This window comes from Chrysochloris asiatica, unplaced genomic scaffold (genome assembly GCF_000296735.1).
Source record: "Chrysochloris asiatica unplaced genomic scaffold, ChrAsi1.0 scaffold00138, whole genome shotgun sequence".
Classification (NCBI taxonomy): Eukaryota; Metazoa; Chordata; class Mammalia; order Afrosoricida; family Chrysochloridae; genus Chrysochloris; species Chrysochloris asiatica.
This window is the reverse complement of record NW_006408656.1, coordinates 6,728,552-6,755,992: the sequence shown is the minus strand read 5'-3', so window position 1 is coordinate 6,755,992 and position 27,441 is coordinate 6,728,552. Positions and strand designations below refer to the sequence as shown.

At 39.2% G+C, this 27,441-nt stretch overlaps 1 protein-coding gene across 2 annotated transcripts in view; it reads left to right on the top strand.

Moving 5' to 3' along the window:
* Positions 1-4,137: 4,137 nt before the first annotated feature.
* Positions 4,138-27,441, top strand: part of LARP4 (La ribonucleoprotein domain family, member 4) — a 75,154-nt gene continuing 51,850 nt past the window's right edge. Inside the window, exon 1 of one of the 2 annotated variants that reach the window (XM_006870050.1) lies at positions 4,138-4,237. In XM_006870050.1, coding sequence (XP_006870112.1) covers positions 4,220-4,237 — 18 coding nt within the window. In that variant the 5' untranslated portion in view covers positions 4,138-4,219. The remainder of the gene's footprint in view (positions 4,238-27,441) is intronic. The other variant, XM_006870049.1, reaches the window with a different exon arrangement.

The window sequence follows — 27,441 nt, the reverse complement described above, 5'->3', positions numbered from 1 at the left end:
ATTTGTCTGTGGATATCCAGGGCTCATGTATGAGATTACTAACAAGCATTACTGAATAATCAGATGAGGGACAGTTTGCTATGTCTACTAGGTGGCTAGAGTCTGATCCTCAGAGCCTATGGTTTGGACGGTCAACAACGCTTGGGCCCACAGGGGCTTGGCCTCCTGACCGGGTCTGCACTGTCTCCTTATTTATTGATTGTTTAAGGGACGTGTTTTTTAATTTAAAAAATATTTTGCAGTACAAGAAATCGTATAACAAATAGCCATGTACCTGCCACATAGAATGAATTTCCTATGTTGAGACCTTGTAAACTTATATTAAACAATTTATATGTTTTAATCCTTCAGAGAAAGGGAGGCAAAGAATCATCAAGCAAATATCTTTGAGAAATGTTAATGTAGAAAGAGCAAATTTAATATTTTCCCTTCTCATAGTTTAAGTTATACCCTCTTCTGTGTGCCCAAAGCACTTCATACAATTTTAATTATAGTACTTATCTCATTGACATGTAAGTATTTCTTAATGGCCTCTATCTACTAGTCCTTGAACTTCTCAAGACTAGATGCTGTACTTTATTTTTATTTTTCTAACATCTTTCATATTCTTACTCAGAAACTATTTAAAATTTGGGGATCCAGTATGGTCTCAGACTCCTTTTCTTATGGAAGATTTTCAAAGCTTGAGGAAAAAATTCTTTATTTTTTTAGATGCCCTCCTCAGTTAAAAAATATTATCCTTCCTTTTCTATAAACCATAATTAAATCTATTTACATAAGGAGGATCATAACGGGTTCTGAAAGAAACATCAACAAGGAGAATTATTTATTTTTATAAATGTAAGGTTTCCTTAAGATATCCATTATTACTCAACATTTCTCAACTGTTTAAATACCTTCTCGGTAATAACTGTCAGATTCTTAAATAATATTCCTTTCTCTTGATTTATTTACATTGCTTACCCTGCAGGAAAATCACAAGGCAGCATGAATGCTTGATAACTAAATTGATTTAGCATTATTGCACACTTTTTCTATTTTCATGCAGCATGGAATTCATCAACAACTGGAAGTGAAGGCTTTTTAAAGTAAACTTTGAACATGTCTCCTTCCCTTTCAATTTGTTGAGACACTACAATGTGACTACCATTATCCTAAACTGTAAATCATACATGATAGGATTTCTGTGAAGAAACTGAAAAATTGAAAAGAAAAAATTTAAGATAGAATATAACTATCAAGTGCTAACAAAGGACATGAAGAAGGTATCTGTGGGCAGCAGAGTCTTTGGGGAAACCTCATGGAGAGAGACGGCTGATGGGCAAATGAAGACATTCCAGATAGGGAAGACATCTTGAGCCATGGCTTTGGAGGTAAGTGATAATTTGTATTCAGAACAGATGGGTTTAAAGGAAATATGAAGTAAGGGAATATGCCAGGGCATTTGATGATGGGATGATTTTGGTATCTAAGAATGAAAGTGAGGAGATTACATGGGATCAAAACTAAAAGGTCTTGAATGGATATAGCAGCAGTTTGTGAAAACAAAACCTTTACTTTAGGAAGACTTTTGAGCAAATTGTTGTTGTTGTTAGGTGCCATCGAGTCGGTACCAACTTATAGCGACCTTATGCACAGCAGAACGAAACACTGCCCGATCCTGGGCCAACCTCACTACCGTTGCCACACTTGAGTCCATCGATGCTGTCACTTGGCCAATCCATCTCGTTGGGGGTTTTCCTCTTTTTCTCTGACCCTCCACCTTACCAAACATGATATCCTTCTCCAGCGACTGGGTCTCCTGACAATATGGCTGAAGTATGAGAGACAAAGTTTGGCCATCTTGGCCTCCAAGCACTCTGGCTGCACTTCTTCCATAACGGATCTATTTGGCAGACATGACACTTTAAATATTCGCCTCCAACACCATAACTCAAAAGCATCAATTCTTCTATGGTCTTTCTTATTCACTGTCCAGCTTTCGCACACATATGAGGTTGTTGAAAATACCAAGGCTTGAGTCAGGCACACTTCAGTCCTCAAGCTGACATTTTTGCTCTTCAACACTTTAAAAAGGTCTTGTGCAGCAGATTTGCCTAATGCAATATGCCGTTTGTTTTCTTGACTGCTGCTTCCATGCATGTTGATAGTTGATCCAAGAAGAATGAAGTCCTTGACAACTTCAATCTTTTCTCCATTGATAAGAATGTTGTTTAGTGGTGAGGATTTTTGTTTTATTTATATTGAGATGTAATCCATACCGAAGGCTGTGCTCTTTGATCGTCATCAGTAAATATTTTAAGTCTTCTTCACTTTCAGCAAGCAAGGTTGTATCAGCTGCATATCGCAGGTTGTTAATAAGTCTCCAATCCTGATGCCACATTTTTCTTCATATAACCCAGCTTCTCGAATTATTTGCTCAGCATACAAGTTGAATAAGTATGGTGAAAGAATACAACTTTGTCGCACACCTTTCTTAATTTTAGACCATTCAGTGTTCCTATGTTCTGTTTGAACAACTGCCTCTTGGTCCATGTACAGATTTCTCATGAGTACAACAATTAAGTGTTATGGAATACTCATACTTCGCAATGTTGTCCATAGCCTGTTATGATCCACACAATTGAAAACCTTTTCGTAGTCAATAAAGCACAGGTAAACATCTTTCTAATATTCTCTGCTTTCAGTTAAGACCCATCGTTCCCTGGGCTCTTCTGAATTCGGCTTGCACCTCTAAAAGTTCTCTGTCAATGTACGCTTGCAGCGGTTTCAGTATTAGCTTGGTTTCAGTATTACCTTGAGTATAACTTTACTCACGTGGGATATCAAAGAGATTATCTGATGATTTCCACATTCTGTTTGGTCACCTCTCTTTGGAATGGGCACAAATACGGATCTGTTCTAATCAGTCCGCCAGATAGTTGTCTTCCAAATTTCTTGGCAGAGATCAGTGAGTACCTCCTGTGGCGCCTCACTTTCTTGAAACATGTCAATGTTTATTCCATCAATTCCTAGCAGTGATTAGAGACTAGGTAGCACATTAATACTATGTAACGGAGCTCTGGTAGCGTAGTGGTTACGAATTGGGCTGTGAACCTCAGGGTCAGCCGTTCAAAACTACCAGCTGTTTCACGGGAGAAAGGTGAGGCTTTCTGCTCCCGTAAAGATTTACAGGCTCGGAAACCCTGTGCAGCACTATGAGTCGGAACCGACTCCAGGGCACATAACAACAACATATTAAAAGTGATAGTGTGCCTGCCGTGTAGTCAGTTCTGACTCAGAGAGACCCTGCATAGGGTTTCTGAGGCTGTAAATCTTTCCAGGAGGAGAAAGCCTTATCTTTTTCCCTCGGTACCGGTGGTAGTTTCGAACTGCTGATCTTTAATGTTAGCAGCCCGATTTGTAACCACTTCGCTACCAGAGCTCCTTGCCGGAGCGCCATAGATGTGAGTATTTGATTCAAGAGAACATTGGGCAAAGTTTAAAAGGCGTGCCTAAGGGAGACTCGCTTTCCAGAAGGCGACTTCAACTGTAAAATGGGGATAATAATGTTACATAGGATTGTTTGACGATTAATTCACGTAAAACGCGTCGAACAGTACTGGCACATAGTAGGAGTTCAATATACAGTGGCTGTAATTAACATATTTATTTCTACTACTGTTATTTATTTAATAACAACTTTTTCCTCGGTGAGCCACCACGTTTTTAACAGAATTGGGCTTTCGTTCAGTAAGCTTCGCACGATCTCGGCTATTTAGCAGAGCTAGATTTTGAACTTTGCTAACTGCGAAATTATTATGGCTCTGTGATAGGTGTCTGTTTGGCAAGAGATAAAATGCGTCAGTAAGTTTTTCACACACCCTCGCATCAGAATGGTGCCTTCCTCTGATGGCCACTCCCCCACTCCCCCCGCTCCCAGGACGGATAATAGTACATTCCATACGGCTGCGGGAAAAGATAGTGCAAAAGTTGAGCACTCGGAGGGATTTTCCTCTTCTCCCGGAAACAATTATTCTGTAGCACCGGAAACAGTTGCTGTTTTAAGGGAGGTGAGACTGGGCGGGTCAGGCCGCAGCGGCTGACGGCGGGGGAGGAGTCGGATCCTTTGCCGGGTGGAGGGGTAAGGCGAGTGTCCTTATCCTAGCGATTGGGAATCGGGCCTGTGAGCCGGTTGGAGTCGCGGCGGCGGGAACAATTGGGCCGAGCAGAGGAAGTCATGTTGCTCTTCGTGGAGGTGAGTGGACTTGGTAATTTCATCCTTCCCTGAGGAAAGCAGGAGTGTAGAGTCGTCGGCGGGTCCCACCGCCATGTGACTTTCCAGGCCGTACACGCCGTGGCACCGGCAGATAGGCTGACACAGCACCTGGGCCGTGCGGGCCTGCAGCTTCGCTCTGCGAACGCATAGTACTTTGGGAAGCTGTGGGAGTCGTTGCCAGTGGAAGGAGAGAATTGAGGGCTTGTCTGGTGTGGCGTGACAAACAGGAAAGGGAAAGTGTCCCATATGGACCTCCAAAAGGAGTCAAACAGGCGGAGGTGAGGGGGGAGTTATGGGGGGCGGAGTCTGTGGGAGAAAAGAGTAATCAGGTGGGCGCGTTCCGGGGGGTGAAGCCAGGCCTCGCGGAGCCCTCTGGGAGGGAGGCGAGCAACATGTGGGGCCGCGGGAGGAACGTGAAATTCAGTACAAGATTTCGAAAAGAAAAGGGAAAGCTGTTTTTTAGCCACTGGGTTTTGTTCGGCCCCCGTCCCGAGGTCTCTGGAACGTTCTTTGGGTGGGAAATGAGTTACTGTTACTGAAGTAGAAGCCAAGATGGTTTTGGAATCCTTGAAAGGCACCGCTTTGACCTTTTGTAAAAGTTACTCAGGCAGCGTCTGCGTGATGAAGGGTTGGTTTTATGAACTGATAAAAGTCCTTTACAGGAAAATTCCAGGAATGAGAGAAACAAGGTCCAGCGAAAACAGATTTTGAGTGCCATTTAAACAGTAGCAATACTTTCATTACTTTAAGTGGAACGTCTGCTGTTGGCATATTTTAGTTTTAATGATAGTAGATGATACCTGCTGTATACAAATAAGAGTTTAATTCTCTTACTCCTGCCGGTCTCTTGTGTGCAGTGAGCATCAGCTGACTGCCTGGCTAATGCTTTGAGTAGATTCCAGATCATATTGTTCTTCTATTGTGAAAACGTCAAACCAGCAAAGCTGCAACTTCGCAACTTGGCATTTGTTAACTATGCCCATAAAATCTTCAATGAAGAAAGGAATTTGCAGGTTGTATATTGGATTAAGTGAGCTGAAACCATTCTGTGGCGATATTTTGGGGGGTTTTTAGTGGGGGGTGCTTACTCTGTGATATTTCTTCATAAAGTAAATAAATGGTTTCATTTAAAAAACAAACCTAACCGACTATGGATAGTTGATAAAGTTGAGATCTTTAGGTTTAGAAAAGACAGCATATATTCAACTTTCATAATAAATCATTCATTGAAACATACCAAGCAAAACATGAAAAGATTTTAAATTACCGAACCCATTTTGTTTATCTTTTTCATGAAAAGATTTTAAATTATTGAGCCCATTCTGTTTTTTTTTTTTTTCGTGAAAAGATTTAAGATTACTGAGTCTGTTCTGTTTGTTTTTAATTCTCATTGTTTTCCTTCAGCAGGATAAGATATCAGTTAGGATTTTAAGCAATGCCAGTTTGTTTTAGGAATGTTATGCTTTGTAAATGTTGTAGGTTTTAAGTGCTTATGTATTTTGCTGGGCAGAAAAAAAATTGTGAAGGTTAATTATATCAGCATAATGCCAAAATAAACGTTTGAATTCCAAAATGATTCTTTTGACTTTGTAAAACTGTGATCTTTAATAATAGCCCAATTTATTGAATTTTTAAGCTAGATCCTCTCCTATTTCTAAAACAACATTTACAGCGGTTTACAAATGAGAAAACTGAGAAGTTAAGTCACTCGCCCAAAATTCTTGCAGCTAGTAAAGTAGTGTAACTGAGAGATAAACCCAGGTCAGTCAAATGTCAAGTCATGGCTCAGTTTCTAGCAATTTAGTGTGGCACTGTATGGAAAGCAAGTGGACTGCTAACCGCAAGGTCAAGGGTCCAAACCCATCAGCCACTCCTCAGAAAACCTATGTAGGGTTGCTATGGGCCAGAACTGACTCGATGACTTTAACAACAACCCGGTTTTTTACAAACTCTACCACATCTTGTTGCTAAGTGCTGTAGAGTCGTTTCCAACTCATAGCAACCCTGTACAGGGTTTCTGAGGAGCCACTGTTGAATTTGAACCATCGACCTTGCAGTTCAAATGACCTTGCAGTCCAGTGCTTATCCTACAGTGCCAAAGTGGGTTTCTCCATGAATAATTTTCTTTGAGAATTTGTATTTTTTTTTTAATGTTAATACTTGAGTTTATGTTTTCTTTTTCTCATGTAATGAGTTTTATTGAAAAACTAACAATGTCCTTAAGTATTTGAAATTGAATGTACACTACTCATGTGACATATTGTTAACCAACATCATGATATATAGTAATTATTCTAAGGAAGGAAACAGAGAAGTTAGGTGTCTAAAGTCATTCAGGTGTAAATAATGTGGGGACTAAAGTCTGAAGTTTACCTCCTCTCTGGCTCCAAAACTTATTTTACACTGCTCTAAACCGTGAATTCTTAATCTGGATCTCTTGGTAGAATTCAAAAATTCTGGGTCCTTGGTTGAAGGGGAGGCGGGGGGAAGTATTATTTTCACTAACCTCTAATTGTAATTTAATTTCCATTGTAGGCAACAAACAAGGTTTATGACTATCAAGATAAACTACAAATATCTTTCTATCTTAACAGCTGTTTCAAGTACCTTGAAATATTGATTTATGTTCGTAACTCCTTGTTAGTCTATGTAAAAAATATCTTTCTTCATGAAGCACATTTATTACTAGATGAGAAATTTTAATATAGATAAAGTAGTTTGATAAATTTAAACTGGTTAAACTAGATATCAATTTATAACTAGAATTCTTGGGATAGGTGATAGTAAGCATAACAGCAATAAGACAACAATAAAAATGTTATACATGTGTGTTGTTAAGTGCCATGAAGTCGGTTCCGACCCATAGCAACCTTGTATAGGGTTTCTGAGGAGCGGCTGGTGAGTTTGAATCTCCATTCTTGCAGTTAGCAAATTCAGTGCTAATCCTACAGCACTATACCAGTACTCCAGATATATGCATGTACATATAATAAACCCACACAAATGCACTCATGTTGTGTAATATTTCTGTGAGGTAGGTACCATTGTTCTCCCAGTTTTAGAGATAAGGAGATTATGACACAGAGAATTGAAGAAACTTGCTCAAGATTATACAGCTGGTGAATGAATGTTGAACCTGGAAATAGAATTCTAAACCACATAGCACTATTGTTGTTGTTGATGACGTTGTTAGGTGCCCTTGAGTCAATTCTGACGCATTGTGATTTAGTGTGACAGGAGAACTGCCCCATAGGATTTTCTTGGGAGCAGATTGCCATGTCTTTTACTTAACTGCACTACCAGGACACTAGCTGTATTAAGTGTCGTCCATTGAGTTTCCACACTTAGCAATCCTGTACAGGGTTTCTAAGGAGTGGCTGATGGTTTTTACCGCTGACCTTGTGGTTCACAGTCCACTGGTGATAACTACAGTGCCACACCAAGACTCCATTCACATAGCTATATTACTATAGAAATTACTGGGAAATAATACTATTTTAAGTAATACTTACATGTAACTTTTTTTAACTGGATCAAGCAGACAGAATATCATATTTGTGTTTATTTTTCCTGCCTGGTCTCTGAATAAGGCTCTTTGAAAATAGGATTTTTTTTAAGTTATTTTTGCACGTTTTGTAGCTTTTAACTTTTTTTTCCCCCCCAGATCTTTCCCCCCTTCTCTTATATTTTCAGCCAATTATACCTGCTAGTGCTTGGGTGGTTTTGTGGGTTTTTTACTTTTTATTGTGAATTGAGTCCCACATTCAACAAAATACTACACTTTGAGTCATTGCAAGGATTGCAGTCCCTTCTATTTACCAACAGTTAACAGTATTTACCTCCATTAACTTTAACTCTTAGACTCTTCCCTGTGTCTTCCATTGCCTTCATCGTTTGCTTGATTGTGTTTTAATGACTGTTAAAATTGGGTGTCTGACACTATTTGAACTTTTCCTTGAAAAGAAGTATTTCTAACCACTCATTTAAGTAGCAGACACTTTTGTGCACCTTAGGGTATTCTAATAATTTTTGTATAATTAAAATAATTTTCCTGACTTCTAAAGTTTTCTGAATCTTTTTAAAGTTATATTTTCATTAACTTTTTTTTTCGGGCCCTTTTTCCATATTTTCTGCCATTTATGCTCATTGCTGTATGGTAATGTTTTAATGGCTATTAAAATTGCGTTTTTGTCACTATTTGAATTTTGTCTTAAAAACAAATATTTCTGACTACTTAATGTGGCTCTGTGGGTTAATGCTCTGGACTGCATAACCACAGGGCCGGCAGCTGGAGCTCACCAGCTGCTCCTCAGAAAACTCTCTACAGGGTCATCATGGGTAGGAACCCACTTGACAGCACTTAACAACATTTAAGTAGTGATTTTTGTGCACCTTAAGATGTTCTGATAACTTCTACAACATTTAAACAATAATTTTCCTGACTTGGTAAGTTTTATGCTTTTTGGGGTGATTGTTATTGTTTGTAAAGTGCCAGTGAGTTATTTCCAACTCATAGGAATCCAGTATAGCATTTCCAAGGAGCAGCTAGTTGGTTTGAACCACTGACCTTGTGGTTCAAAACAACATTATGGTCGAGTGCTTAACCTGCAGCACCATGCAGTAAGTTATTTGTCTAAGTAATTTTTCATGGATTTTATGTTGCAATAATGATAGTATTTTACCTTTTACCCCATGTACAGTATTTAGTTTTCCTTATAAGTTTGAATAATCATTTATAGATATTTTTTAGATTTATAGAATTTTTAGATATCATTGCTTGAGAATACTGTTCTTTTAAAGAAAGGCTTAAAAGGAAAAAAATGTGTAAACAAATTTTAAAATGATGCTCCGAAAAGTTATGAATAAGTGAATAAGCAGTTTTTGAACAATTTGATTATTGGAGCTGGATGCAGAATTTTAAAATGACTAATAACATTGCTACCTATTGTAGATTAAAAATGCAGTGGATTGTTTTGAGAGTTTGACACCTGAAATAAAATACTCAGAAGTAAACATAAAAGGTATCCCATGATATAATATCAAATGACTAATACGTGAAAAACCAGTATTCAGAAATACTGATACTATTTTGTATTTTGATCAGTTTAAGTTTGGTGGGGGCTATGTGCAAGCCCCATATTACCTCTGACTTCATGCGAGAAATATTTACTACTATGTGTTAACATTTCAAGTCCATAATCTTCCCCTTCTACTTTGGAGCTTAAATTTTGACTCTACAGTTAGAAATGGAGTCTGAGTCAGTGTTGCAGGGAAGTAGAGGAAGTTGAGACTGACACTTTTTTTATATTGCGATAATCATAGTATTTTGCCCCAAGTAAAACCACCTCTTCATATATCGTTAAGTGAAAATGGAAAATGACTTTCTGACTCTGATAGTGTTTATAGCATTTTGATTTGTCTATTCCATATTCTGTGCTTTGCTTAAATTTTGTTTTCTTTAAAGTTTAATACTTAAGACACCTTTTCAATTTTCTTGAAAACATATATTTTTTGTATTATGTAATATGATTTCCTGTAAATGTTCTTGAATCTTGGATTCACATGTTACTTGTACGACATTCAAGAGTAAAGATGAGTCTGGGAAATACCTAAAATTGTTACCTATATGAACTGAGAGGCAAGTGACTTAAACTTATCTGAGCCTACAGTTTATATCTGTAATTTGAGAATAATGCTTGCTGGCAGAATTAAGTTGTATTTACGGTTTTCATGTGCCATACCTTGGCTACATTTTGGATTAGTTTGATTTATGCTGTAATGTAATCCTTAAAACTGTATTGTAATATAAATGTCTGGTATATAGGAGTCACTAAGTAGTTACCTGTCAAAAATGTAAATATTTCTGGAAAACTTATTGTGTCATCTAGTCAGTTCCGACTTGTACATATCCTATATAGGGTTTCTAAGGAGCAGCTTGTGGGTTTGAACTGCTGACCTGGTGGTAAGCAGCCTAGTGCTTATCTTAAAGCGTCACATTGCACTAGTAATTGCAAAAAATACTATGTTGTTGTTGTTATGTGCGTGGAGTCGGTTCAAAAAATACTATGAGGTAGCAATAATTAAGAAATGTATACCTTTTGAAGTTCTAATCTCAACCTTGTAACTAATTTCTCTCATTCTGGGCAAATCAAACAATTAAATTGTTGTCTTTAATTTTTATAGTTATATTGACCTGAAAGACTATTTATTAGAACAAGAATGAAGATTGTGGTTTGTTGGAGTCCTGGTGTTGCACTGTGGGATAATGTTCTAGACCATAATGTACTTATTTTAATTATTGTTGTTAAGTGCCTTCGAGTTAGTTGTTTCCGACCCATAGCAACGCTGTATAGGGTTTCTGAGGAGTGCCTGGTGAACTTGAACTGCTGACCTTTCAGTTCAAACTGAGCTTATGGTCCAGCTCATGATCTTCTTGTCTGTTCCTTTGTCAGATCACTTGAAACAATCGTTGGTTCAGAAAAGATCTATTTATAAAAGACTGATGGCTAAGTCACTGGCAAAAGAGTAATTTAGGTGAATATTACTAGATGTAGGGTGTGAACTACAGGCATAAAGCCAAACTTCAAGGGTAAGGAGTTAATTAAGCACTGTTTGGTTTGCATATTATTGAGGGGAAAGAAAAGGATTTTCTGTCAGACCAGAAAAGTTAGAAATAACCCAGGGTTACTGTACCACAACTGAAAAAACAATCCCATTGCTATAGAGTTGCTTCCATCTCATAAAGACCTTATAGGGCAGGGTAGAGCTGCCCCTTAATATTTCAAAGGGACATCATGCTTGGTCAGTGAAAAAGAGGAAGACCCTCAGTAAGATGGTGACTGATACGGTGGCTGCAACAATGGGCTCAAACATATAAAATAGATTCTAAAATATTTATTTCTGATTTGGCAGTGGGTCATATAAATTTATAGAGCAAAAAGTTGAATTGAGTAAAGCAAAGGAAACCTTGTTATTCTAGCTTTTTAGTTGGGAGAGGACAAAAAAAAATTGGACAGTGGTTGAGTAATAATATTTATATACAAGGTTGCATAAATTGGTTAAGAGCATCGACTCTGGGGTCTGGCTAGGTTGCCTGGGTCTAAGTCTCATCAGGTTGGACCATTTTCTAGTTCTGTGACCTCTGTTACTCAGTTTCTTCATCTTTGTTGTTGCTAAGTGCTGTTGAGTCAGTTTTAACTCAGTAGGATTTCTGAGGAGTACCTGGTGGATTTGAACCACCGACCTTGTGGTTGGCAATCAAGTGCTTATTCTATAGCATCACACTATGACGACTTCCTGAAGATAATATGAGAATAGAATTAATGTCTACCTCTAGAGAACAGAGAATTGACTGGGTTTATATAAAGCACTTAGTAGTGTCTGCTACATAAGGATCTCTGGTAGTGTAGTGGTTACAAATCAGGCTGCTGACCTCAAGGTCGGCAGTTCAAAACTACCAGCTGTTCCGTGGGAGAAAGATGAGGCTTTCTGCTCCTGTAAAGATTTACAGTCTCGGAAATCCTGTGCAGGGTCACTGAGTCAGAACTGACTCCACAGTACTTAACAACAGTGTCTGCTACATAATAAGCATGTATATAAACATGGGAGTCCTGGTGTGGCGCTGTGGGTTAATGCGCTAGACTGCAAAGCCGTTTGAACTGCAAGGTCAGTGGTTCAAGTTTACCAGCTGTTCCTCGGAAACCCTAAACAGGGTCTCTATGGGTTGGAATCAACTCAACAGCACTTAACAATAACAATATAAATATGAGTTGCTGCTTTAAAATATATGCATAATAAGTTCTCATCTCAGCTTTGTGGTTATTTACATTTGAATGTAGCAAAGGGTTTGCTAACTTGACTGTGGAAGGGGCTTGTTTAAAACTGGAATTGAAAGATAACAGAATTTTTCCACAAACTTTCTGAACCGCCTTCATTCATGTTAAGTCCCATCAAGTTGGTTCTAACTCATAGCGACCCTTTATAGGGTTTTCAAGGAGCTGCTGGTGAGCTTGAACCATTGACCTTGCGTTTAAAAATGACATTGCATCCCAGTGCATTAACCTGCAGCACAACATGAGGGATAAAAAGATGCCCTTTCCTGAAAAGAATTAACCCCCCAAAATTTGATATTTGATTTTGTGAAGGAGCCCTGGTGGTGTAGTGGTTAAGTGCCCTGTTGATAACAGAAAGATTAATGGTTTGAACCCACCGATGACTCTGGGAGAAAGATGTATCAGTTTGGTGTCATAAAGGTTGCTGCTGTTTTAAGTGCCATTGAGTGTAGTTCACAGTCCAGTGCTAATTATATCGTGCTACACCAGAAGTCCTTCATAAAAATTAGTCTTAGAAATCCTATAGGACAGTTCTGTTGTCATAGTATTTGGTAGATTTTGCTCTTAGGGGGTTCATAAATACTAATACAGAACTGTAGGAAGAAAAACTCTAACTTTGGTTATATTTTCAGGGCAGCCCATGATATCCAAAAACATTTAACAGACACTAAACTGGTGACCTCTGTTTTTAACAATCTTCAGATGCTGTGAATCTGAGGTAATGGGAATTTTAGGATTTGGTTGGTTATGTGCCATGGAGTTGATTCTGACTCATAGCAATCCTGTACAGAAGTCTTTATCTCCCTCTGGTACTAATAATAGCTGGTAATAACTTTACTGAGGAATAAACTTCAAGGTTGTTTTCCCCCACAATAGAGGGAGAGTGAAGTCTGATTCCTGACTATTTGGAAAACTTTAGAGAAGTGACCCAGTGTGGTCCTCCTACTAGCTGCAAGATCTTTTACCCAGGGACTTGTTAGGATACAGATTCTCTGACCCTTCTTCTGAATTAAGGACCTCTGTTAGCGTAGTGGTTACGAGTTTAACTGCTAACATCAGGGTCCGCAGTTCAAAACGGCCAGCTGTTCTGCGGGAAAAAGATGAGATTTTTCTGCTCCTGTAAAGATTTACAGCCTCGGAAACTGCAGCATTGCTATGAATGGAAACCGACTCCACAGCTACCACCACTTCTGAATTACTGAATCAGAATCTGCATTTTATCAAGATCACTAGGTGACTCTTTTGTACATTAAAGTTTGAGAGACCGTAAACCATAGATAAGATTACTGTCATTGTGGAGTTTGCAGACAAAATAATTTCGGATTAGGTTAAGTGCTAGGTGACCGGTGTATGATAAGCACTGGACTGCGAAAGATGAGGCTTTCTGCTCCTGCAAAAAATGCAGTCTTAGAAACCTGATACAGGAAGTCAGAACAAACTCAATGGGTCGCTATGAGTCAGAACCAAGTCCACAGCATATAACAGCAATGGCCAAAGATCGTGAACATTTCTTCATATTTGTGTTGGCTCCCTGATTGTCTTCTTTGGTGGAGTGTCTGTTCATGTCCTGAGCCCGTTTTAAAATTGGATTGTTAGTCATTTTCTTGTTAGTTAGTCATTTTCTTGTTAGTTTTATATAAATTTTAAATATTAGTTCCTTGTCTGATAGGTCATTGTAAAAATAATGAAGCTCTTTTCAAGAATAAGATGTGTTATTCTTTTTAGGAGTCCTGGAGGTGTAGTTCATGTAGTGTATTACAAGCTAGGCTGCTAACTGCAGGCTCAGCAGTTCAAATCTACCAATTGCTTACAGGGAGAAAGATGAGACTTTTTGCTCCCTTAAAGAGTCCTGGTGTGGCGCTGTGGGTTAATGTGCTAGATTGCAAAGTCGATTTGAACTGCAAGGTTGGTGGTTCAAGCTCACCATTCGTCCCTTGGAAACTCTCTACAGGGTTGCTTTGAGTCTGAACCTACTTGATGGCACTTAACAACAGCAACAAAGATTTACAGTCCTAGAAACCCTATACAGGGCCATTATGCCTTAGAATTGTCGGCACACAATCATTGTTTTTAGTGCCTCAAACTAGATAATTTTCAGACATGTTATAACAAGTTAGTATATGTTTATTTTGGTGCAAAAAAAATTTGAAACCGATGCTTAGTTTTTTTCATAATATGCATTTTCCATGAAATTTTTGAAAGTCTCTCTTAAGTAGGATATAAAACCAGACTAGTGTAGTGGTTACGAATCGGGCTGTGAACCTTAAGGTCAGCAGTTCAAAACTACCAGCTGTTCCATGGGAGAAAGATGAGGCTTTCTGCTTCCGTAAAGATTTATAGCCTCGGAAAGCCTGTACAGGGTTGCTGTGAGTCGGAACTGACTCCACAGCACATAACAACTACTCTTAAGCATTTGTTGATCCTCGGTGATCCAGAGCTTTGATTTTAATGGGGTAGTGTTTAGGGACAGAATGCTAGGGAAAAATACCAACTTCTCAGGAAGAAGGAAAATTGTCTATCTTAGCCTTGACTGTTGATGGAGGAGTGATCTCACCTAAGAATTATAGCTAAATTAGGGCCAAAATTCATATTTCTCAAGGTGGTTCAAACTGTTTGCACTCTGCGGGTTAATGTGCACTTAACCAACAACTAACTTAAAGATTGGCTTTGCAGGTGAAAGATCTAGTGTTTTTCCGTAAAGATTATAGTCAGTAAGATTCTGTGGTTATCATGAGTCACCAGTTGACTTGATTGATGGCAGTGGGTTTGAGTTTTTGGATGTTTTTGTTGTGGACATCCTGAGAAACTCAAGTTGTGACTTAAAATTATTTCAGATTGGTCTTAGGCAAGCATCTAGTAGAACAAAATTAAATCCTTCCCTGATGAGCACATTTTAAACATGTTATTGTTAAGTTCTGACTCACAGTGACCCTGTATAGGGTTTCCAACCAAGTGCTTTTCTTACATTGCCATACCAGGACTCCATAATCCTCAAAAAAAAATTTTTCCCCCACCAAAAAGATTCTACGGAAAAGGAACTTAAAATAAAAAATCACAAAACTCATAAGAAAAATAAGTCAGCATGGTTATGATTTAGCAGAAACATCAAATCATAAAAATCCTCATTAAGACTGCAGATATTAGAATAATCAGATTATGAATATTAATTTAGAATGTTTAATACACTTAAGGAAAGGAAGTAAATACTGAAAAGATGATGAAGAAACAAATGATCACATAAATTTGAAAAAAAAAAACTTTTAAGAGATGAACAATAGGAAAAGGTAAGTTCAAGTAGACAGGTTGCATATAGCATCTTAGAAACAGCTTTTGAGAAAATTGATCGCATCTAGAGAGACAAAGAAATGCAAAATAGGAAAGAGATTGAGATACGGAACATAGAAGGTGTGACATAAGAGTTCCAGAAGGCAGTCATAGAAAGGAACTTGTTGCAGAATTGGTAAGACACATTGGATACCAAGAAGCCCCCTGATGCCCAAGTAGAATTAAAAAGAATTCCCAAACTGATACACAATTAGCAATAACCAGTATTAAGCAACCAGAGAGAAAAGAGTTTAGGAATGACAGACAACCATTCAAGTGGCTGATTTCTTAACAGTAGTGCAAACCAAAAGACAGTGTGTTTTTTGTTTTTGTTTTTATTTTAAATTTAGTGAAGGTTTACAGACAAGATCATCAGTGTACATTCAACAAATCATGCATTTTATTTCATCTCAATGATTATACTTCCCTCCATATACCAACAGTTATGCTGCTTCCTCCCTGTGGTTCCTATTTCCATCCTCCCCACATTCCTATACTTTATCAACTTTGTCTTTAGAAAAAATGTCCTTTTGATTTTGAATGGTTACAGTGGTGAGCATACCTTGCTGGTTTATCCCCTCCCCTATAAACTTAGCTACTGCTTAGCTGAAAATTGGGTCATGTTGGTGTGTTCCTTTCCAGACCTGAAGGGTAGTCTCAGGTTCTTCCAGTCTCTGACTATTAAACCATTTTGTTGTTCCACATTTCCTCCCACTCTATCCAGAACCTCTAATGTGATCCTTTTCAGGATAGCTGGTTGTGGTAATCAGGCAACATCAAGTTCTGGTCTCAGAATCATGGAGAGCGATGTTCACATGTTCCACTAATTGATTCCAAGTCTCTTCAGTTCTTAACATTCTTTTCTTCTGCACGTGAAGAGACCAATAGCTGCACTATACATGAGCATTCAAGATCCAAGATGCTACTCACCCAAGCAGGATGTAGAACATTGTCTGTGTGGACCATGTTTTGTGAATTGACCATGATGTACACTGAGACTATGGTCCTGAGCCCCCAGGCCTATCAACTCATTGTCTTTAGATGTTTGATAATATCTAGGAAGTTTGCATCATTTGGACTGCTCTGTGCTCTACCAATGGAGTCCTCGTGTGGCGCTGTAGGCTAATGTGCCAGACTGCAAAGCTATTTGAACTGTAAGGTCGGCGGTTCAAGCTCACCAGCTGCTTCTTGGAAACCCTATACAGGGTCACTATGGGTCAGAATCAACTTGCCACTTAACAGCAATATGCTCTGCCACAGTCATACTTATATTTGCTAGAAAGGTAAATTGTTGTTGTTAAGTGCTGTTGAGTCTGGTACAACTCATAGTTTCCAAGGAATGGCTTGTGAGTTTGAATTGCCACCTTTGCGGTTCAGTGCATTATCCTATAGCGTCATAGCAGGACTTCTGTGGGATGGCCAAAGGTGGCGGCGGCGTGGAATCAGTTCTGACTCATAGCAACCCTGCATAGGGCTTTCATGGCTATAAATCTTTCTCCCTCATCTTTCTCCTGCAGAACAGTTGGTAGTTTCAAACTGCTGAACTTGAGATTAGCAGCCTGACTCATAACCATTGAGCTACCAGAGCTCCTTATGTGGGCATAGAGGTAAATAGTGCTATGTTGTTGTTAAGCCTTGTAAAGTCAGTTCCAATTCATAGTGACCCTGTGCAGGGTTTGTTGTTTCTAAACTGTTCCTCAGGAACTCTGTATAGGGTTTCTGAGGAGCTTTTGATGAGTTTGAACCTCCGACTTTGCAGTTCAAACCAACCTTGCAATCCAGTGCTTATCCTACAGCGCCACACTTGTTGTTGTTGTTAAGTGCCGTCGAGTCGGTTCCGACCCATAGCGACCCTGTACAGGGTTTCCGAGGGTGTAAATCTTTACGGGAGTAGAAAGCCTCATCTTTCTACTAGGACTCCATATATATAACATCCTACTCTTCCTAACTTACCCATTCAGCCTAAGTCTCTGTCCATATATCTATGTACAGGACACTGTTCTAAGATTGTGTGTCTATCACTGTTTACCTCTCTCCCCTTTAGTCCATGCATACCTCCCTGTGTCTTTACATATTATTATTATTCTGCCAAGCTCCGCTTCTTGTATATTGTCCTCCCCGTCACCCCATCGAATACTGTCTACCCTTTTGTCAATGAATTATTCTCCCCTCCTTCTCACCCTCCCACCCCCGTAACCATCAAAGAATGTTTCTTTTAGTATAAAGAAACATTTTTTTAAGCTTTCACTCAGCATAATGCCCTCCAGGTTCATCCATGTTATAAGTGGTTTCACAGATTTTCCCGTATTCTACAAGGTTGTATAGTATTCCATTGTGTGTAGGTACCAAAGTTTACCATTGATTGTGGATCCAAGTAAGGGTTTCCGAGGAGCAGCTGGTGAGTTTGAACCTCTGACCTTATGGTTCAAACCGACCTTGCAGTCCAGCATATTAATTCACAGTACCATACCAGGACTCAAGAAACCAAAGACATAGGCCTTTGCTTTACCCGCAAAGCTATTTTTAGAGAAACCACAATTTAAGAGAATTTGCCACTAACAGACTTTTACTTAAAAAATTAGGAATGATGTCTTTCGAGAAGAAGGAAAATGACTTTAGAAAAAAGGTCTGAGATGCAAGAATGATGATCAATGTGTGTTCAACTTTCCTGTAGTTTTATATCGACTGGCAAAAAACTTGTTGTTCTTGAGTCATTTCTGACTCATAGCAACCCTGTATAGGGTTTCCAAGGAGCCGCTGGTGAACTTGAACTGCTGTCCTTGTGGTTCTAACTGTCCTTGCATTGCAGTCCAATGCAGTATCCCACAGCGCCACAGTAAATAGCTCCAGTACTGTTATTAGGTGCCATCATTTTGGTCCATTTCAACCCTGTATAGGGTTTCCGAGGAGCAGCTGGTGGGTTTGAATGGCCAGCCTTGCAGTTCAAACCAACCTTGTTAGCAGTCCATTGCTTACCATACAGCACCACACCATGACTGCATGTTAAGGTGTAATCCCGCTAATCCTTAAGATTGTGGTTTTTTGGTTTTTTAATTTTATTGTGTTTTTAATATTAGTGCTTCCATTCCTCTCCACTTTCACCAAGCAATATTTTGTCATCTGCATATCACAGTCTGTTAATGTGTTCCTGCAATCCTGATGGTGAGTTCTTTTTCTTCATATAGTACAGCTTCTTGGGTTATTTGCTCAGCATACAGATTGGATAGTATAGTGAAAGGATACAACTCTAGCACACACCTTTCCTGATTTTAAACCATGTAGCATCCCATTGTGCTGAGTGCCAGAGCATGTTATATTAAGAGGTTGTTGTTAAGTACCGTTGATTCGGTTCCGACCCATAGTAACCCTGTATATGGTTTCTGAGGAGCGACTGGTGAGTATGAACTGCCGATCTTCCGGTTCAAACTGACTTTGCAGTCCAGTGCATTCACCCACAGCAACATACCAAGATTCCAAGTATCTCTATTTTGATTTAGAAAAATCACATACTACTATGTATAACAATCCTATGACTTAGAGATATTTCTAATAGGTGCAAAGAGTCTCTGGGTTGTACAAATGTGTTTGGTATTTGACTACTAGTCTAAAAGTTGGTGGTTCAGACTCACTCAGAGATGGCTTAGAAGACAGTCCTAGTAATCTGATCACTAGGTTACAGTCTTAAAAACCTGATAGAGCAGTTTTAGTTTGCACACGAGTACTACTTTGCACATATGCCATGAGTCACAGTCAACTTAATAGCAGTTAACAAAAACAAATAGTAGGTAGGTATGGTGTTGTTGTTGTTGTTGTTAACTGCCATGGAGTCAGTTCTGACTCATAGTGACCTTGTGTAGAGTTTCTGAGGAGTGGCTGGTGAATTTGAACCACCAACCTTGTTGTCGAGTGCTTATTCTACAGTGCCACACCAGGACTCCAGAGTCCTGGTATAGCGCTGTGGGCTAATGTATCATACTGCAAAGTTGTTTGAACTGCAAGGTTGGTGTTTCAAGCTCACCAGCTGCTCCTTGGAAACCCTATACAGGTTCGCTATGGGTCAGAATTGACATGATGGCACTTAACAGCAACACCAGGACTCCAGTAAGTAGGTATGTTGTTGTTGTTGTTAAGTGCCGTCGAGTCAGTTCCGACCCATAGCGACCCTGTACAGGGTTTCCGAGGGTGTAAATCCTTACGGGAGTAGAAAGCCTCATCTTTCTCCCGCGGAGCGGCTGGTAGTTTCGAACCGCTGACCTTAAGGTTCGCAGCCCGATTCGTAACCACTACGCTACCAGAGCTCCTTTAATTGTATCTTTTTCACCTACAGATCTTATTTATTAAATGCATTTCATAATCTTTCACAATATATTCAGAATGAATAAGGAAATAATTTATTCAGAAGCTTGTTTTCTGATACTGAGTACTGTTGTCTTATTGTCTGTTGTCGTCGTCCCCCCCCCCTTTTTTTTTTTTTTTAAATGATTGGGACATAGCTGGTGTTTTCTAAAGTTAAAGGAAGACAGGAAGGGTAAATACATAAATTCTTAGGTTTCTCTCTTTTTAAAAAGCCTGATATCAAGTTAAATAAGAAGGTACTTCAAAAAGTCAGTGGAAAACCATGAATTTTAAAAAATACCCTTTTACTAAGTATTCACCCAGCATGGTGGGGAGAAATAGGCTTTCATAGTTGTATTCTGCCATCAGTCAGAATTTAAGCTGCACCTAAATTCTCAACTTGCTAGTCAACTCAGCTTCAAAGCCGTGTCCTAGCAAAGGTTTGGTTGGGGGCTGTGTAAGTGTAGTTGCTAGGTACGCCCCTGGTGCAGACAGTAAAGGAATCTGCATTGTTTGTTGTTGCTGTGTGCCATTGAGGCGGCCCCATTGGTTTTCCTAACCTGTAATCTATAAAGGAGAGTCCTGGTGTGGCATTGTGGGTTAATGGGACACACTGCAAAGCCATTTGAACTGCAAGGTCGGTGGTTCAGGCTCACCAGCTGTTCCTTGGAAACCCTATACAGGGTTGCTATGGGTTGGAACCGACTCGACGGCGCTTAACAACACCAACAATTTATACAGGAATAGGTCGCCAAGTCTTTTTTTCCACTGAGTTGCTACAGTGTGTGAACCACCAGACTTTTGGTTAGCAGCCGAGCACTTAGCCACTGAACCACCTGGGCTCCTTGTATTATTTTGAGATGATTTTAAACTATTATAAAATTTACTAAAGGTCATATGCTTTTTATTGATCTATTCCTGACACTTCTAGACAGTGTCTATGATAAAATGCTTTCTACCATTACCAGCATTTTAAGACTCACCCCTTGTTCCCAAGATAGAAAGGAACATGGACGTAGGAAAGAATATTATGTCAGATCATCTTCTCTTCCAAAACCTTTCTTTTTAGTTAATAAAATAGTATTAATCAACCATATATGGGCAAGTTTGCTGTTAACCACCATCAAGTCGATCCCAGACTTGTGATGACCCCCATGCACAAGAAAATGAATCACGGCTAAGTCTCATGCCATTCCCATTATCAATTGCAGGTGTGACTGTTGTGATCCATGGGGGTTTCAATTTAATTTTTTAAAGTAGTGTCCAGGCCTTTCTCCCTAGTTCATCTTACTCTGGGAGCTCTGCTGAAACCTGTTACCTGTTCATCTTCATAGCCACACATAGCCTCCACTAATATAGACAATGGTAACCACATATGTTGTATTGGCAATAGTCAAACCTGGGTCTCTTGCATAGATGACAAGAATTTCACCAATGAGCCACCAGTGCCTCCTATATGGGTGTAAACAGGTTTTTTGTTTTTTTTTTTTGCCCTAGATACATATGTATCCTGTTGTTGTTGTTGTTAAGTGCCGTCAAGTCGGTTCCGACTCATAGCGACCCTGTACAAGGTTTCCGAGGGTGTAAATCTTTACGGGAGTAGAAAGCCTCATCTTTCTCCTGCGGAGCCGCTGGTAGTTTCAAACCGCTGAGCTTAAGGTTCGCAGCCCGATTCGTAACCTGTATGTGATGTTAATTGCACAATATGGAAATTTACAGAGAGAAAGTCTAATAAAAAGTTGGCTTATTAGACAGGTGCAGAGGACATGTCATGGACACAATCATAGAAGCTAAATCTTTAGTCAGCATTTCTCTGAAGGCTCTGCAGTTCTGTAGAGTCCTGCTTTTATTGATCATATTGGAGTGTTGATGATATTTAAAGATAGGGTGTTTTTTTTTTTAATTTTCTTTTATAAACTGCCTGAGGTAGTGGTATTAACCCCTTCCAGGTAGAGTGTTTATGATAATCTTATAAATGGCTCAGTGGGTGCCAGTTATTTTTTTTCTTGAAAGCTTAGTTCTCTACAGGTCATATGCTTGAGTTAATTAATTTCACTTTTTTGAATCTGACTTCTGGTGCCTCCTATCTAGGGTGGGGGCCTAGGGCTGAGGCAACAGTTGAAATAAGTTTCTGGAGAAGGTGTAAGCTTTTCAAAGCTTCATTAATGAGAAGGACAAAGTTCTGTTCTTTGGTTGAATGGGGTAAGAAGAAGTGCATTTGTACATCCTGGTCTGCTTACACAGATTTATTTTCAGTAAAATATATTGGAAAATTATTTTGGAGAACCCACAGATGAAATGCAAGCCTAGAAATGTCAAAAACATTAGACAAAGGTAGGTTAGTCGTAAATAGATAAAATATATGTAAATGATAGTCTATTTTATCTTTTACTGAAACTACCGACTGTTCTGTGGGTGAAAGATGAGGTGTTCTGCTCCCATAAAGATTTGTAGCCTCGGAAACCCTGTACAGGGTCGCTATGAGTCCGGGACTGACTCGATGGCACTTAACAGCAACAACACCACCATAAAATGGTGTTCTGGTGTGGCGCTATGGATTAATATGCTGGACTGAAAAGTCGGTTTGAACCTCAAGGTTGGCAGTTCAAGTTCACCAGTTGCTCCTCAGAAACTATGGGTCGAAACCGGCTCAACAGCATTTCACAGTAACAACCATAACATACATAAAAATTGATTGTAAAAGTTAGAATTTATCAAAACTTGCACTTATAGACTGTACGCAGCACTAGTCACGGTCAAGAGAAATGTAAACAAATGCAAAGATGTAGTATTAAATCATAGCTGTAAAATCAACTGTAGTACATACTGTGCTATTGTAATAGTTTTGTAGCCACCTCCTGTTGCTATTGTGGTGACTTCATATGTTGTAAGTATCCACTTAAAATGCCATATGAGCAGTTAATCTCACCAGTAAATTTGGTTGTTGTTGTTAGGTGCCAATTTACAGCAGCCATATGCACAACAGAACAAAACACTGCCCACTCCTTCACCATCTCCACAGTCTTTATTATGCTTGAGTCCATTGCTGTTACCACTGTGCCGATACATCTCATTGTGGGGGTCTTCCCTCTTTTTCACTAACCTTCCACTTTACCAAGCATAATGTCCTTTTCCAGGGACTGGGCCTTCCTGATAACAAGTCTGTCCTGGCTTCTGAGGAGCATTTCAGCTGTACTTCTTCCAACACTGATTTGTTTGTCTTTTTGGCAGTCCATGGTACTTTTAATATTCTCCTCCAACACCATAACTCAAATGCATCAATTCTTCTACGGTCGGCTCTACTCATTCTCCAACTTTACATGCATATGAAGCTATCAATGCCATAGCTTGGGTCAGGTGCACCGTAGCCCTCAAACTGACATCTTTGCTCTTCAACACTTGAAAGAGGTCTTGTACAGCCGATTTGCCTAATGCAATATGTCGTTTGATTCCTTGACTGCTGCTTCCATGAATGTTGATGGTGAATCCAAGAAAAAGGAAGACTTTGACAACTTCAATATTTTCTCCATTTATCATGATCTTTTTATTGGTACATTGATGAAGATTTTATTTTCTTTAAATTGAGGTGCAACCCATACTGAAGACTGTGATCTTTGATCTTCATCAGTATTTTAAGTCTTCTTTGCTTTCAGCAAGCAAGGTTGTATTATCTGCATATCTCAGGTTGTTAATGAATCTTCCTCCAAACCTGATGCCTCATTCTTCATAAAATCCAGCTTCTCAAATTATTAGCTCAGCACACAGATTGAATGAGTATGGTGAAAGAACAAAACCCTGGCACACGCCTTTCCTAATTTTAAACCACTGAGTATCTTCTTGTTCTGTTTGAATGGCTGTCTCTGGGCCTATGTACAGGTACCTCATAAGGACAATTAAATATTCCTGAATACCCATTCTTTGCAATGTTGTCCATAGTTTGTCAAGATCCATAGTCAAAAACATCTTTCTGGCATTCTCTGCTTTCAGCCAAGAATGTCAGCATGTTCCCTCATCTGAAATCGGCTTGAACCTTTGACAGTTCCTTGTAAATGTACTGTTACAGTCATTTTTAAAGTTACCTTTAGCAAAGATCAGCTTGAGAAGATAAAGCCAAATATTACAACAAAATGTGCAAAAATCTGGAGTCAGAAAACCAAAAAGGAAGAACACGCTCAGCATTTCTCATTCTGGGGGACATGAAAAAATTCAAGCCTCAACTTTGGCATTTGAAAAATTCTCTGGGCAAATTATTGAATGATGCAGAAAGCATCAAGAGAAGATGGAAGAATACACAGAGACACTGTACCAAAAGGAAATGGTTACTGTTCAGCCATTTCAAGAGGTAGCATATGATCAAGAGTCAATGATCCTGAAGAAGGAAATCCAATTAGTTTCCCTCACCTCAGAAATTCCTGAATGCATCTGGGTATTAAGCATAGGGAAATAATTGCTGGTTATTCTGATTACGTGAGTCAACAAAAAACGGTTAGTGTGTGCTTTGTGGATTCTTTTTAGAAAAGCCTGAAATTTAAAAAAATGCTTAGGAAAGCCTGTCATAAGAAAACAAAGAAAATAAATGACTTTTGATATGATTTTAATTTAATAGGGCAAGCTTTAAATACTTAAGAAAATTATCAGAATGGCTCATTGCCCCAAATTTTAGCATACATGTGTTACAAGGGACTTTTTCAAGCCAAATTTCCTCTTTTAATGTGCATTGAAGTAATTGGCAAAGAACAAGGCACTAGGAATTTATGGAATACAGATTGAAATCTTTCAAGAAAGCGAGGCGGCACAGGAGGCACTCACTCATCTCTGCCCAGAAATTTGGAAGACAACTATCTGGCCGACTGATTGGAAGAGATGTGTATTTGTACCCATTCCAAAGAGAGGTGACCCAATGGAATGCAGAAATCATTGGACAATCTCTTTTAAATATCCCATGTGAGTAAAGTTTTGCTAAAGGTAATACAGAAATGGCTACAATCATATATTGACAGAGAACTTCCAGAGGTTCAAGTCGGATTCAGAAGAGGCCGTGGAACGAGGGATATCATTGCTGATGTCTGGTGGACCTTGGCTGAAAGCAGAGAATATCAGAAAGCTGTTTACCTATAGGTTTCTTGTGACACAAGGATGAATAATTGTACCAGGACTGATTGTGAAGTTTGTAAATGTAAAAGTAGACATTTTGTGGCAAGGAGGGGAGTGATTAACTTTGCAGGCTAAGAGCAGAGGTCCCTGGAACCATGAAGATAGAAGAGTGGAGAGCGAAACCCTACCCAGAAAGACAGCGATCCCCAAAATGGAGGCAGAGATGATGACGTGGAGAGATGGAGCAGTTGGGGACTCAGGACCCAGGGAGGGAGAAGGGCAGCCTCCTTACAGGATTTCATTGGTTGGTGATGCGTGGAGGGGATTGTAACCATGGCAATGAAACAATATACGATAGGATGAATGTAAAACTGATGTTCTCCCATGTAAACTGTCACATAATTCACAATAAAACAAAAAATAAAAAGAAAGCTGTTTACCTGTGCTTTATTGACTATGCAGAGGCTTTCGATTATGTGGATCATGAGAGGCTATGGACAACATTGTGAAATATGAGTATTCCAGAACCCTTTATTGTACTCATGAGAAATCTGTACCTGGACCAAGAATGGTTTAAAATTAAAAAAGGTGTGCAACAAAGTTGTATTCTTTCACCATACTTACTCAACCTGTGTATTCTTTCACCATACTTACTCAACCTGTATGCTGAGCAAATAATCTGAGAAACTGGGTTATATGAAGAAAAATGTGGCATCAGGATTGGAGGAAGACTCATTAACAACCTGTAATATTGTACAACCTTGCTTGCTGAAAGTGAAGAGGACTTAAAATATTTACTGTTGAAGATCAAAGACCACAACCTTGAACCTCTGGAAGTTCTCTGTCAGGCATCCAGTATCAGGGCTCATCTTCCAGCACTGTATCTGATAGTATTCTGTGTATCTGATAGTATTCATAAGGTTTTCAGTGGCTAAACATTTTAGGATAAGTACTGTACTACAAGTTTGGTTTGGACTGCTAATGTCGGTGTTCAAACCCACCAGCAACTCCTTGGAAACCCTGTACAAGGTGGCAATGAGTCAGAACCAACTCAACAGCACTTAACAACAACAACAAGCATTTAGAAGTAGTCTGCCTCTCCTTCCTGCTCTTTGTTTGGAAGCTTGACTGAAACCTGTCCACAATGGGTTACCCAGTTTTCAGCATCACATAAGAGACCACAGTACAGCAAACTGGCAGATGAGTGGTGGAATGTATTGGATATCACAATAAAAAGTAAAAATAGTAAGTAAGTCATTGCTTGTTTTTCATGTGTCATGTAGTGTACTGTAACCCTAGAGTAACACCATGGGACCCATGTGAAGTACTACTAGTGATGCTGAAAGTGTTCCTATGAAGCAAAGTCAAGACAGGAAAAGGAAACATTGAGGCCTCAAACTGTGCTTGCCCACCATTTGAAGATAATTGAATCCAGTGTAGGAACCATTGTAAAAAGAAAGAAAGAAGAGACACATTTTGCAAAATACCACTTTATCTCATGTTGAAAAAACATCTTTTATGTGAGTACAGAATTGCTGTAAGAAAGACCTGCCTATAGAGCCTAATATGTTTTGAGAGAGAGTGAAGTCTTCATATGACTACTGAAAGCAAAAGGAAGGTGAAGAATCTAAAGATGAAGAATTTAAGGCTAGCAAAGGATGGTTTAATTTTAGAAAGAGGTTTGGCTTTAAAAATGTCAATATAACGAGCGGCTGAACAAGTTTTTTTATACAGATGAATGTGCCCTGTCGGGGGGGTGGCAGAATGACACAAGAGGAATTTATTAGTAAGTAAGAGAAGCAAGCACCAAGATTTAAAGTAGGAAAAGATGGGTTAACTACCATTTTGAGCAAATGCATTCGGGTTTATGATCAGGATTGCCCTTATATATAAAGCTGCCAGCTCCAGAACCTTGAAGGATACACTCCATTTGCACAAGAAAGGCCTGGGACAACTAGAATCACACTTATCAATTGGTTCCGTTGATATTTTGTTTCTGAAGTCAGGAAGTACATTGTCATTAAGGTGCTGCCTTTAAAAATTTTTTTGATACTGTGCAATCCCTCTGACCACCCAGAACCTCATGAGTTAAGCATCAGAGGCCTCAAATAGAATGTCTCTAATTCAGTTTAGGAGATTATGTTGTTAAGTGCCACTGAGTTGATTCCGACCCATGGCGAGGATTTCTGAGGAGCAGCTGATGAGCTTGAACCACTGACTGCAGTTCAAACTGCTTTGCAGTCTGGCGCATTAACCCACAACGCCATACTAGAACTCCCTTTAAGGCTCATTTCCCACAGTACTCTATGGAATGGATTGTCAATGCTATGGAAGAGAGCCCTGGGAGAATACTATGAAATTGGGAAGGATTGCACCATTGCTGATGGCATCACTGTTACAGAAAAAGTTGTGGAAGCCATCAGCCTGAAACAATCAATTTCTGCTGGAGAAAACTTGACAAGGAGTGCTTCTGACCTTGCAGTTCAAACTGACATTTTGGTCCATTGCTTATCCTACAGGCAGCTAAATTTTATATATATGTTGCTGCTGCTGTTTTGTGCCATGGAGTTGGTTCCTACTCATAGCGACCCTGTACAG